Source organism: Podarcis tiliguerta, assembly GCF_965153285.1.
Source record: "Podarcis tiliguerta genome assembly, chromosome: 17".
NCBI lineage: Eukaryota > Metazoa > Chordata > Lepidosauria > Squamata > Lacertidae > Podarcis > Podarcis tiliguerta.
In genome coordinates this window covers 31,255,750-31,269,885 of record NC_139550.1, presented here as the reverse complement: position 1 = coordinate 31,269,885, position 14,136 = coordinate 31,255,750, and the positions used below count along the sequence as shown (strand labels likewise).

The window sequence follows — 14,136 nt, the reverse complement described above, 5'->3', positions numbered from 1 at the left end:
GGCTAACCCATAGTTCAAATTAAGTAGCAATGCACTGTATTAATTAAGTAGTCATCCTCCTGCTCCCCACAATGGTTACAGATTTTGGAAAGACAAGAGAGTAGCATTTCTTTCAAACGAGCCAGACTGTGCAAGATCATTTTTTATAAGAAACATTAAAAAAAACAAGACAGACCCTGCTCTTTCAGCAAGTAACACCCCTTTAACAAGGGGTGGGCAGAAGCTGCGTTTGCATCTATGGTACTGGTAAGATTGCTGGGTGATTTGCAGTAGATGGGCAAGGATTTCTGACTCCCAGCAACAAAATGACACACACATACACCCCACCGCTCTGCCCTAAATAATGCTGCGGAAATGAAGAAAGCTTAGAATAACCAAAAGTGAGTATGGAAAGACTGTATGCACCATTCAACTTTAGTATGAAAGAAAAAAAATTCTGAGCCCAGAAATTTGTTTAACTGTATGTCTTTTGCGTTTGGCTTCAGCTGGTGGCTTACGGGATTTTGGTAAAAATGACAACGAAACAGATTTTGCAAGCCAGAGGTCTGCCCACTCCTGATCTAAACCAATGAAACAGTGAATTCCCTAGGGCTAACTATGAATTGTGTGAAGAGGTACCCTTTTCTCTGCCAATCATTTTTGGGGGAAGAACCTCATTTGTGATGCTCTCAACCATGCAACTCTACAGAACCAAGAACACAGATTGGGAGGATTTCCACAGTCTCTTCCATAGCCTTGATGGGTTCCCTTGGGATGACGAAATGATGTAAAATAATAGTTTCAGCAGCCAGCAAATAGGACGCACCTCATTGGGGGGGGGGGGGATGAATAAAAAAAAATTATTCCCCCCACCACCACGGGGCTGGGGCGGGGGAAGCCCGAGCTTCCCCCGACCCCAGAACAGGCTGCCGCCCGCAAGCCTTGCGCGCCCGGGGGCAGTTCCCCCGGGCGCTGTAGGCTTGCGGACACCTGCGCGAAGCACGGGGTGTCCTCTGGAGGGCGCCCCGTGCTCCAGGCTGCCGCCAGCAAGCCTTGCGCGCCCGGGGGAACTCCCGTCGGGTGCGCAAGGCTTGCGGATAGCTTCCTGAAGCCTGGAGAGCGAGAGGGGTCGGTGCGCACCGACGCCTCTCGCTCTCCAGGCTTCAGCGAAAGCCTGCATTCGCCCCATAGGACGCACACACATTTCCCCTTCATTTTTGGAGGGGGAAAAGTGCGTCCTATGGGGCGAAAAATACGGTAAATCACACACTAGTAAAAAAGGGAAAAAAGACTGAAGTTGAAATAGAAAGATTTTCTCCCGTGGGCTAATTTCCTTAAACATACATTCCTTAGATTTGTTATTCTTGATGCACTTTAAATTTGAAACTGTTTGAAACCTACATGTAAACTTCTGAATGTGGGAAGACAGGATTCTACAACTTCAGACCTCTAATTCGGCAAGTGGGATAAATATACATGGATTTGTGGTTACTTTTATCATTTTGCAAGTATTATAAATATTCCAAAAGGTTGAGATATGTGAAAACTGGTCTGGCAGGGCTGAGGAAACGTGACAGATATATCGGAAAGGGGCAAGAGCTTAGTGATTGCTACATAACTGGTTGCTGCATAACTAGGAAACTCCCTTCTTCTCTAGCAGACTTAGTCATCCCTCCCCCAGCCAAAATGGCACATAAGACCCCTTGTAGCATTGCACTGAAAAGCGCCTGAGTTTTCAGGTCAGCAGGTAGGCAAAATGGAGCTTCTAAAGCACTTATGGGATGACTCTTTTTACAAAGGTTTCTAGCTTTCGCTTAAAAGTGTGGACCTCTCATCACTGGGGCTGAAAAGGTGGCAGGAAAATGAAGACTGTGCTTTACAGTCTTTACAGCCCTGTTTAGGGAAGTTTTTAATGCTTGATGTATTATAGTATTTTAATATTTTTTTGGAAGCCCCCCAGAGTGGCTGGGGAAGCCCAGCCAGATGGGCGGGGTATAAATAATAAATTATTATTATTATATTATTATTATTACAGTGTACAAGAAGAGAAAAACATAAGTCAAAAAGTAAGATTTTGGATAGACACTACTGCACTAAAGGTTCAAGTATTATTGTTATTATTTATTGAATTTATATACTGCCCTATACCCGAAGGTCTTGGGGCAGTACAGTGGATGCTCGGGTTGCAAACGTGATCCGTGTGGGATGCACGTTCGCAACCCACAGCGTTCACAACCCACAGCGGCGCATCTGCGCACGTGCGGGTTGCGATTTGGCACTTCTGCGCATGTGCAAAGCGCAATGTAGCACTTCTGCGCATGAACGACCAACGAAACCCAGAACTAACCCGCTCCAGTACTTCCGGGTTTTTGTGGGTCTGTAACCTGAAAAAACGCAACCTGAAGCGTCTGTAACCCGAGGTATGACAGTACTGCTAAGAAAAGATCCAAGAAAAATCTGACAAAGGAAGTAAGCTATTGAGCACACATAGGACATACCGTATTTTTTGCTCTATAAGACTCACTTTTTCCCTCCTAAAAAGTAAGGGGAAATGTGTGTGTGTCTTATGGAGCGAATGCAGGCTGCGCAGCTATCCCAGAAGCCAGAACAGCAAGAGGGATTGCTGCTTTCACTGCGCAGCGATCCCTCTTGCTGTTCTGGCTTCTGAGATTCAGAATAATTTTTTCTTGTTTTCCTCCTCCAAAAACTAGGTGCGTCTTGTGGTCTGGTGCGTCTTATAGAGCGAAAAATACGGTATTGGGAATGGCTGGAAAACAGTAAACTAAAGCAGAGTGTCTTCAGTAGAATGCCTACTGACACCTTCCCCCACCCCAATATACCCCCAAGCCCAGCAAGTGACTTCTAACCAATATGGCGGGTGGGGGGAGGTTCACAGCTGGGCAGTATTTGGACACTCTGGTTTGATCTACAACTTTGTCTACTTCCAGACTCCAGCCCTACTCCAAGTGTCAAGTGGTCTCATCTTAACCTAACTTTTGGTGGGAGAGGGAAGAGAACCGCAAAGCACAGGAAGTGCATGAAAGCAGAAGGCCTAACAGAAAGAACGAAGGATAACCATGAACAGCTATTTTCGCTTGCGTGGGAAGAAAAGCCGCCCTCTACAAGTGCACATTCCCCACCATACCTGGGCTTCCGATTCTGAAAGGATCCCATCACCATCTGCATCTAGTTCAGGGTGCGTCTGGAGCTCAGCAACAGATATCCTGAAGGCACAGGAGGGCAATTAGGGTACTAACCATGCCTTTCACAACTCTGCATACACAAAGACTGATATAGCAGTCCCTGTGGCATGTGGACTCCAAGGTTCCTAGCTTTCATTTTACGGAAAAGAGCAAGTTTTTAGCCCTCATTATTTCTTGAAGACTTAAAGCATCACTTAGGGATGCTTTTAAGTTACAGGGTATCTTGTCTCAGAGCAATGGGATTGGGTTTGTGCCCTCTCACCAGTTTGAAACGTCTTACAGACAATTAATGCCTCCTGAGCCAACATGGCCTTTGAGATGGTAACAATAAGTGCTCCTCTGCTCCAAATAAATCCAGGAATAGTTAAGCGCTAGAATTTGACGTCAGGACACAAAGGGATCAGCAGCTGGATCAACATCTGTCCTGCCACATGCCTTTGACCATAGATGACAGAGTCTGTGAACAAGCTACTGAAAGGGGGAATCATCTCACTCACATGCCATCTCCATCATCATCCAGCTCGTGAAAGGCTTCTTCTGCTTTGGCTTGATCCCTCACTGCTCTTTCGGCCGCTTTCTGTTCTGTTGCAAAGTGGGCAAAAAACAAGTTCAACTCATTCATTCATTCATTCAAAAAAACCAAAGTAACTTCCCTGCATAACTTCTAAAGTCATCTTCTCTCTTCAACTAGGAGAACAGCTTTAGGATTTCTGTGCACCTCAAATCCTGTCCCTAAAGCACACATTCCAATGAAACAATAAGGTAGACACACATGTATTAAAATCTAAAACCCTGCAGACTTATTTGCCTGATAAATGCAGTCTTTGAGAACCCACCAAGAAAACACATCCCATCCATGCCCTAACAGAAAAAGGGAACAGAGAGTCGTGCCCAACATTTATTCTGCTTATTTTTCATTTCAAATTCATTCTCAAGACATGGCAACATACAAAGATGAAAAACAATTTAAGTGGCTTGATGACTACCCAAGAACTGTGCAGCTCCCTCTTCCTGAAGCCCTGCCAAACATCTTCCAGAAGTGTTGCAACAGCTTCATATTGGTCTGTTTTTAATGGCCGGCGTTAAGCAGGTGCGGGATAATTTCAATCCATTTCTGGATGCTGCACTAAGTATTTCACCCAAGCATTTCATTGTGTTGCTTTTATCATGCTGAACTGTTGATGTGGCAAACACCCCTAGCCCCTGCAAGAGCTGGGCTTGGAACTAAGAATGTGAGCAGCGCAAAGGCACCTCTGGCTGCAACTCTAACATCCCATCTCCCCATCAGTGGCATCCCCATCATAAAATTCTCTAACCTCCTATTAAGGCAGGGCTGGGAAATCTGTGGCCACCTGTTTGGTATGGGACTCCCAACTCCCATCCATCTTAAGGCAGCATGGCCAATGATCAGGGATTCTGGAAGCTGTATTTCAACATCTGGAGGACCACAAGTTCTCCTGCTTTAAAAACGAGGCTGTTGGCTGACACAGAGGCTTTCAGTGCCATGAAATCCCCTCGCATGGTAGAAGTGCACTCACCCTCCCAGGCTTTCTGATGGATATCCTTGGCTTCTTTTTCAGGTTTCTCAGCAGCTTCTTTTAGCGACCTCAGAGTCTCCACTTGCTCCTCCACAGACTTCTTGCTCTCCTGTAGCTCAGTGAGCTTTATCTAGAAGTGTTTGGGGGGTGGGGAGGAGAGAGAAGAGGTCCTCTCAACAGTCCAAGCCCAAGGTGTGTACAGAATCTCTATAACTTGGCTCCCCACCCACTAGAGGTCACTTCTAATGCATACCTGAAAAGAGCCATAGCTTGGCTTCTTCAAGTGACTCCAAAATGCTCCTGTGAGAGGAACGATGCCCAGGCTCATGAGCACTGGTGGCAATGAGTACTCTTCCCCTATATCGTCAGCACAGTGTTTCCACTTCCTAGGCCAGCATCCTCACCTGTTTTTCTTCCTTCCTCTTACTTGCTTCCTTCATCAGGGCCTGCTTGATTTCGAAGCCTTCTCTGGCCACTTCAGCCATCTGCTTTAGTGCCTCCCGCTCCTTTCGGCCCATTTCTCTGCACAGGGAAAGGAAAGAGACAGATGGAACTGAGCCCCAAAGATACCTTCCACCCACAGCACCAACCAGTGCAGCAAGAGAGACCCTATTCTAGGAGGGGTGGGGAGCAAGCTTTTTTCAGGCATAAGAGTATATGACTGGAAATGACAGCACAGCAGCAAGCTACAACCCAGGCAATGTCAATGATGACCAACTTGGGCTGCGCAGCCAGAGGCAGTGCTCGCATTAAGACACACAATGCAAGTCCTCTTATTCTGAATGACTCCATATTCATAAAAGTTTGCAGAATTATGTGACAGCAGGACAAGAACTATGGGTAGCCTGACAAATATGACTACTCTGCCCCATTTATTTTGTGAATTTATTACAGAGTTTAACAACAACAACAACAACAACAACAATAATAATAGTCTTCAAATACATTTTCAGGGCAGCTTAGAGTAAAAGGTTAAGAAAAAACCCCTAAAATAACTAATAAATCAAAATAAACTAAAAATAGCATTAAAATAATCATTGGAAAATACTGCATCAGAGTACTTTAGAATCTCTACCCCTGCAAACCTATACAGCTACTGCCCCATTTTTCCTTTCATGATATTTACAAACATCAAGATCAATATAATACAATACAGAATGTAGGACCACATTATGCTTAGCCAGCACCAATGACAAACACGTGAAAAGAAGTTATCAGGGGAATGAAGAAGTGTTACCTCCCTCTCTGTCTTTAAGAGTGAAAACTTGCATTGCACAAGAAGATTATGTTTCTCGTGCTTCCATGCATTTGTTTTATTTGTTTTATTTTTTGGAGTTTGGTTTTAGCTGGCATCATTATTTTGCAGCTGCATATTTTTCTGGCGATCATGTTTGAAATGTTCTGTTGTGAGCTGTACTGGACCCAAATATGGCAAAGACAGGCCAGGAACATACTTAAAAAACCAAACACCTACAACCTACAACACAGCAATTTGCTGTAGCCGCCCAAAAGCTGAGATGTTCTATTATGCAAGATAATACAGCGAACTATCAAGAAAATTTGCCTTTTAAAATGTCTCTGATTAAGACTGAGTTGGTGTTCTGTTTTCAATACTGAGATTTATTATTGTAGTGCCCTGTAATTAAACAATAGAACTGTTAAGTGGATTTATTTTTTTGAAGATGGGGAGCATCCAAGTTTCCCAGAGGTTGTGCAAAATTATTTTGGGAGCTGCTGCTACCTGGGATCAAGTGTACATTTATCCTCTTTCCTTTCCCAAACTAGCCCAAACCCAGTCTGGAGCTGCCTTTGAATCAGCAGTCCAAGGAGAGGAAAAGCTTCCTGAAAGTATATAGGCCATGCCTTACTTGCAGGTGTTTTCACACACGATGCCGCTGTTGTACTCATCTGTTGCATCACAGCAGTCTAAAGGCAAACAACAAGGAGAGCCATTAACATTCACTCACTTGGGCTTGGCTGCCCGCAGCCTGAAGTCTCCCACCCACATGAGCTAGCAAAGCTTACCACAAATTCCATCATTGACACGGGAGGAGGGGATGTACTGAGGTCGGTAGCCAGCATTGGAGCAGTGGAAACGGCCACTAGGGCATGCAGCAGTTCCTGGGCAGAGACATAAGATACTAGTGAATTCCTTAACAAATCAGATGCTTACAGCTATCTACAAGAACCAATGTTACCCTTCCCTCCCGCAAGTTCTGTGATTTAGGGATAAACTGGCCATGTTGCATTTGCCCATGCTATGAAGTTAGTCACTATGACCACTTTGTCTTGTTTTACCATTATGAAGAGTTGGATGTAGGATCTTGCAACAAGAGAAAGATAATCCAAAGGTCACTTTCAGTCACACACAAACATACTATTCACATCCAATCTTCCTCATGCTTCAGCTTCTCCCATTAATTCTAAAAAAAATTGCAGCAAACCTATGTAACATATTCAGACATAACTTCTGGTCTAAAAAGCCTTACTCAAAGTAGCATTAGGACATATAATTTTCACTCTTGACTAATGTTGAACATCCAGGTTTTCTGCACCAATTTAATATATCAATCTCATCTCCCCTGCTCCCAATTTTCAATGCAGATTCTTGCCAAACTTGCAAGAAGGTGACAATATAGATCTAGCTCTGTCTCATGCACCACTAGCAACTTTGCACCTCAGCTGGACCAGGACCTGCCTATCATCTAGGCATTGCTGATAACTCAGTTGGTAGAGCGTGAAACTCCTAATCATAGGGCCATGGGCTAAAGTCCCACACTGGGCAAATGATTCCTGCATTGCTGGGGGTTGGAGTAGATGACCATTGTGGTCGCTTCCAACTCTCCTATTCTGTGATTCTACAAGTGGTATTGCTGTAAGGCAAAAGAACATCAACCCCTCCAAAGTCCAGATGCAGATTCCAGAGCTCCCATGAGATTCTGGAATACAGATTCCAGAGCTTGCCCCTCTATTGTGTGAGGAACATCTAATCCAGTGGTGCCCAAACTTTTTTCAAGGAGGGCCAGAATTGATGAAGTGAAGGGCCGTGAGGGCCAACCAAAGTTGTTGCGCTTTTTTTAGGATTGAAATTGTTGACCTTTTTTTTTGTTTTGTTTTAGGGCTGAAGTTGTTGAGGGGTTTTTTGAGGATTTTACCCCATAAACTTTGGACATGTCTGTGGTAGAGCCTTTGGCCAACAAGGGAATCAAAGGTGTGCTAAAGGTGGGAAAGGAGATTGCAGAGGAGCTGAACGGATTATTTGCCTCTGTCTTCAGAGCAGAAGACTCGCGAGTAACATAAAAGTAATAAGGTGAGAGATGCGAGCCAGGAAGGGCGACGGAAGGGCCCAGCCGGGCAGCGACTCACCTCGCAGGCGGTGCGCCATCCCTTTGGCCCAGGCGAGGAGGCGGCAGCGGCTGCTCTGCGACCTCCTCGCCCGTCTCACGCAGTGTTGGGGCGCCTCCGTCGGAGCAAGGCCGCTGGCCTTCGCCTTCCCCTCCGACTTCCTCCCTTTCACTGCGCCGCCTGCGCCTCCACTGCCTCCCGCTATCGGCGGGCCTTCCCGGGTGTCGGGCTCCGAGGGCGAAGGCGCCCCTCCTCGGCCCCACTCCACCACGCCCATCTGCAGCACTGGCCCCGCCACCGCGCTCCCTCCAGCCGCCCTGGCCGCTTCACCCGTCTCCTCCTCGGGCTCGAAGCCCGGGTTGTCCCGGCTCCGGGCCTGCCTCGAGTGAGACGAGAGCGGCGGCGGTGGCGAGCAAGACGAAGGAGGAGAAGGAGAAGAAGCGGTGGCGGCGTCTCCGCCGCCACCGCTGCTGCCCGGCGGGTCCCGCAGCCGCCCCAGCTCCAGATGCTCCAGGCTGCCGGGAGGGCAAAGTCCCGCCATGGCCCCCCGACCCTGGATGAAGGCCGCCGCCTCAGAAATTTTCTCTCAGGCCAGCCGAGTAACGGCGCGGGAAGGGAGCGCCTTCGTTTTCTCCACCGCCCGCCTTCCAGCCCCCCAGCCCCGCCCACAGCATGCCGCCTCGCAGGGGGAAGCGGGCAGGCCGGGCTGCGTGTGTCTTTTGGCCGGGAAGCTGCGGGGAGGGGAAGAGCGGCGCTCCCCACACAGCCAGGAGCTCCTGCGGCTCCTTCCGAATCTAATAGGGTTTTGTTTTGGTCTCTCTTTTTGCAGCTTCAGCTGCCGACACAACTGTCCTAGGCTTCGATTAGGACGGTAGACTTTATTAGCAAGAATAAAAGGTGAAGGCTGGCGGCGGCTACACGGGCCCCATGACGAGGTCTGGCGGGCCAGATTCGGCCCGCGGGCCTTGTGTTTGACACCCGTGATCTAATCTGTCCTGATGTCTGATCTAAAACCTCCCACCCAGCTATGACTTGTGCTGTCTCTCTCTTCAGCTAATATGTTTGCTTTTAATCCAGGCAAACCATATTCTGCTTTTGCAACTTTGTGCATTTCATGCCTTGTACATTTTCACACATTCAGGGAATAGGAAACCCCATGAAGTACAATATTAGCAAGTATCTAATTACAGCAGCAATAAGCAGCATGTTTCATTGGTGGAGGCAAGGTGTGTGAGTGGGGCTTACCTGGCTCATCTGATCCATCTTTGCAGTCACAGTAATCATCATTGACTCTATCAAAGGCTATTGTTGCTGAGCCATCTAGACAAGTAAATGGCTTCGATTCATCATAGAAGTGATGGCCTGAGAAGGACAGCAAGAGACACTTGGTTCCGAGAACAAAAATTGCAGAATGCAAATACACCAATCCAGAAAGGCATTCAAGGCACAAGCCAAACAACACAAATTTGGGGTGATGGGACAAAAACAAAACACCAATAGCAATATCATGGAACAGTCTTCCAACATCCCCAGTCACGTATACAATACCAAATCCTTAAACACACTCGCTCTCTCTAAATCACCCATGGATAACCATAGTGATGTGGTGGAGAGGGGAAGATTGACATTTGAACTGAGGGAAACTGCAACAGGAAATGGAAGGGGAAGAGCAGCTGTGCACCAAAATAGGATGAGTTTGCTTTTTAGAGAGCTTCAAGGAACTGTTTATTCAAAGCCAGTGAAATAATATTTAGCTGTGAACAGTAGTTTCTTCTTCAACCGTGTCACTGTTCCACTCAAAGGAGGCTGTATTTAGTGCTAGGAAGATCTTCAATCATTTGAGGCTCAGGAGCCATTCAGGAAACCTGACTGACCTTTCACAAACTGACACTAAAACACCATCTTCTCCCCAAAGCCACTCAATGATTTGACACATTCTGGCAATCCATCTCCTAGAAAATGCAACCAGTAGTGTAGTGCTACCTACTTTGCCCTTCAATCAGGGCACCTGCTAATACGATGAATTCACCTCATAGTTAAACTAGTCCAGAAAAGCTACACATTCAGATGTACAGTCTCTTTTCCACCACATGAGGAAGAAAGACCACAAGGGAGGCTTAGTACACTTTAATGTTTCGTGTAATGAAAGTCTCAGCATTTTATGAAAAACAGTTCCAGTGGGGAGGGGTGGAAGAACAGTGGAATCTGAAGAACGAGAATGTGATTACAAACCTCAAGACCAAGTCACTGGGGCCACTGCCACTGACTTTCAAAAGAATTGAGACTCCTCAAAGAATTATGAGAATTAGGAAATGCTTCCAAGTTTAACAATTTTACCAGAAAGGAACAGCAAGTCATGAAGAAGACAACCCTTCTCTACAGGAAGTAACTGTGTAAATGTGTGCATAGCTGCAAATGTCAGGGCTCTAGCACCAAATGAAGTGTAGAACTAAGAGCAGGAAGCAATGGTAGCCCTTGGAGTCTTCCCTCATTCCTCCATTTTTCAACCAGGAAAAAACAAACAGTGAATATACCAAATGCAGGGTTTTGCTAAGAAATGAAAGTGGATGCACAAATTTATAATACAGACATATTGTTTCCATTCTCCACATCAACAGAAGGAGTTGCTTGCTGGTGGAACAATGCTTGGCATTTTATCTGCTGGGAACTCACTTGTTAAGGAGACGCCCCGTGGGCGCTTCACCTCCACAGGAGATGCTAGGCCCAAAAGCAAGAACAACAACAGGGTAAGCAGCAGCATGATCCAAAGGCAAAAAGCAGCAGCGGCTCCTGAAGGAAAGGGAAAAACAGAGGACTGTTGCTACAGAAGTTTCCATGCTAACAGAAATAGGTGAAGGGGCAAAGATGCAGAATTCTGTCCCCTCCACTCGCAACCCAAAACACAATTCCTTTCACATCTCAAGAACATAATTTGAATTCATATATTTTATTTGACCCAAGTATGCTCTACAATTTAGAAAATATTCCAGAAATTAAAACACACTTTTATCATCTTTCTCAGGGCTCAAAACTCAGGAGGCTGATATCAAGGCATCTTTTAAGTACAGTGGTACCTTGGGATACATACACTTCAGGTTACATACGCTTCAGGTTACACACTCCGCTAACCCAGAAATAGTGCTTCAGGTTAAGAACTTTGCTTCAGGATAAGAACAAAAATCGGGCTACGGCAGCGCAGCAGCAGCAGGCCCCATTAGCTAAAGTGGTGCCTCAGGTTAAGAACAGTTTCAGGTTAAGAATGGACCTCCGGAACAAATTAAGTACTTAACTCGAGGTACCACTGTACCTTTAAAGGTGATGCTGTAGTGAATTCTTTTCAACTTCACACAAGATGGGTGCATAAAACATTTTGCACACATTACTAGAAATTATAGTTATTTTTCCATCACTGATGTTTAAAAACTACTCCAGTTGCTTTTATTTTGGTGCACCCCCCAACCCAAAAAAAGCTTCTCATTTTCCAAAAGGGCCACACCCTAAGACCTGGGTCACTGAGGATTGTCAAAACATGAAACAGGATTCTGGGTGGGAATCAACAGGCACCTACTAACTCTGAATCTCCACAAACGTGAGAGCATTTGTTAGTTGCCATGGGTGGGCTAATAACCCCATGGGGGAATTGTTTGGGTTTGTTACTATGTTATGTCTTTTTGTGTTTTTATAGAAATTTAAGAAATAAAGTAAATAAAGGCTTCTCTTTAGAATAGGCCACCTGTTCTGGCCATAACATATACAACTACCTGCAGTGGAAGTCTACACCGTCACTGTCTGTTATTATCTATGCTACAGCCAGCACATAGCACCATCTGTAGGAAAGCCTCAGATGGCATCTCTATGGTAACTACATGCTCCGGTCTTCAGAGAATATCATTGTCCAATCAGTTGCTATATCTGGGCTTGAGAAAAGAATTGGGTTGGGATCTGAATAAAGAAACAGCAGCACTTTATCCCAGTGCTTTGGAAGCGCTGTTCTCTTGTTTGCCAAATCATAGCACAAGTGAGTAACTTGCCTCCTATCCCGCCTTGGTCTTTCTCTGTGCCTGTCAAAGGACTTGAGGCAGAGAATCTTCTTATTCTTATTCTTCCTGCTAGTGGTTTGAGTGAGGCAGTATGAGTCCCCCATGCTCCTTCTGCCTTTAAAGCCCAGCTGTGATGAACAAGGTATATATGGGCCAACATTTTGACCAGCACGTTACCAACGTTCATTTTTAAAAGGTGAAACTCCATTTTGGGAACCAGGTAGCAAAGCTTTTAATTCTATTGAACGTGTGCAATTCTTCATCAAAGCATACCTCTTTCCACCTACCTAAGAACTGGCCAATTTTATAGCCTGAAATGCTACACTCAAAGCGAATTTCCCAATTTCTGTCCAAGATAATCTCAGAGAGGTATAAATCAGAAAGTCTGCTCTGCCTGAACAAACTAGCATTCCAGCATTTGGAGTGCTAAATTCAAACCAACCTTCATTAGTATGAAAAATGGAAACTCTACCTAATATAAAACTGCCCTGGTCCATTTTTCTAAAGTCCTGCTCAGGACCACAATACATCAAGAACCGCCTCTCTCCATGTGAATCACCCCAGACTCTGCAATCACCATCTGAGGCACTTCGTCGTGTCCCTCCTTTGAAAAGTCTGGAAGGTGGCAACTAAAGACTGTGGCTGACTGCAGGGTGTCTCGCCTGGTGCCTTCACCAAATATATTTAGCCACCAGGAACAAACTTTTCTCTACAACCAAACCTTGGGCTGTTTCACAATCTTCCAAATGCGGCTATGTGCAGGGGGCGGGGGATGTCATTGGTTTGTTTTACAGTGCTACCTCAGGTTAAGTAATTAATTCGTTCTGGAGGTCCGTTCTTAACCTGAAACTGTTCTTAACCTGAAGCACCACTTTAGCTAATGGGGCCTCCCTCTGCCAACGCACAATTTCTGTTCTCATCCTGAAGCAAAGTTCTTAACCCGAGGTACTATTCCTAGGTTAGTGGAGTCTGTAACCTGAGGCGTATGTAACCTGAAGCGTATGTAACTCGAGGTACCACTGTATTATGCATTTTATGTTCACACTGAACCTGCGATCTCAGAACAAAGGGCGACATACAAATCTAATAAATAATAACAATACAGTGGTACCTCGGGTTATGCGCTTGATTCATTCTGGAGGTCCGTTCTTAACCTGAAACTGTTCTTAACCTGAAGCACCACTAGCGAATGGGGCCTCCTGCCGCCGCCACACCGCCAGAGCACGATTTCTGTTCTCATCCTGAAGCAAAATTCTTAACCTGAGGTACTATTTCTGGGTTAGCGGAGTCTGTAACCTGCAGCGTATGTAACCTGCAGCGTATGTAACCCGAGGTACCACTGTAATACAACAAGGAGGTGTCTTCACTGGAAACCATCTGTGGCCTTTTAAATTGGGGTGGGTTTTTTTTTGTTTTTGTTTCCGTTTGTTAACATGCTGAATATTTTTGCGTTTTCCTACTGCAAAGCGCCCTGTGGTCTTTGGACGACTGCCGACATTTAATTCGAAATGATAATGTTGAAAAAACACAGAACCACGACAAAAACAGCACGGAACCCCGCACCCCCATTTTAAAGCAGGCAGGGTTCTGCAACGTGGCGAAGCCCAAGGCAGGATCAGCCCCGCTGCCACAGGCAGGTGCAGCGCGACCTGCCCCCCCCCCCCCGCGCAGAGGCCCTGGAACTCGCCTTTCCCCGGCTCTTCCTCCAGCGCCCCTCAAGAGCGGCCTCCGGCGCTCTCCCTCCAGGAACCCGCACCCCCCTCACAAGCCCAACAGCCTCCCTCACCGACGGGGCGCGGGAATCCTCGCGGAAAACGGGTCCCAAGTCCAACCGTCCGAGGAAGCGGAAGGGGATGACGGGAACATCCGCTTCGAAGTGCGCGCGACCGCGTGTGTGGGCGTGTATGACGGAAGCGGCTCCTGTCCTTTTCCCTCAGGCGCTTTCTCGAGGACTTCCCCTTCCTTTAGGTGCCCATGGCGAGAGTGGCGGAAGTGCGCTTTGCTTGTTCCGCCCACCAACGTTGCTGCCTC

At 46.4% G+C, this 14,136-nt stretch overlaps 1 protein-coding gene and 1 long non-coding RNA gene across 7 annotated transcripts in view; both read right to left on the bottom strand.

Annotated features, from left to right (window-relative positions):
* The window catches only part of PRKCSH (PRKCSH beta subunit of glucosidase II), a 36,763-nt gene extending 22,678 nt beyond the window's left edge, over positions 1-14,085 (bottom strand). Inside the window, exons 1-9 of one of the 6 annotated variants that reach the window (XM_083420166.1) lie at positions 13,892-14,085; positions 10,739-10,855; positions 9,311-9,427; positions 6,746-6,841; positions 6,589-6,646; positions 5,125-5,242; positions 4,721-4,850; positions 3,680-3,764; positions 3,125-3,203 (exon numbers count right to left, since the gene is read on the bottom strand). In XM_083420166.1, the coding sequence (XP_083276292.1) occupies positions 3,125-3,203; positions 3,680-3,764; positions 4,721-4,850; positions 5,125-5,242; positions 6,589-6,646; positions 6,746-6,841; positions 9,311-9,427; positions 10,739-10,826 (771 nt within the window). In that variant the 5' untranslated portion in view covers positions 10,827-10,855; positions 13,892-14,085. Of the gene's footprint in view, positions 1-3,124; positions 3,204-3,679; positions 3,765-4,720; positions 4,851-5,124; positions 5,243-6,588; positions 6,647-6,745; positions 6,842-9,310; positions 9,428-10,738; positions 10,856-13,792 lie in introns of all 6 variants that reach the window. The other 5 variants (XM_083420164.1, XM_083420168.1, XM_083420169.1 and 2 more) reach the window with 5 other exon arrangements.
* Positions 1-14,136, bottom strand: part of LOC310667991 — a 160,484-nt gene that overhangs the window by 22,678 nt on the left and 123,670 nt on the right. The window lies entirely within an intron of this gene.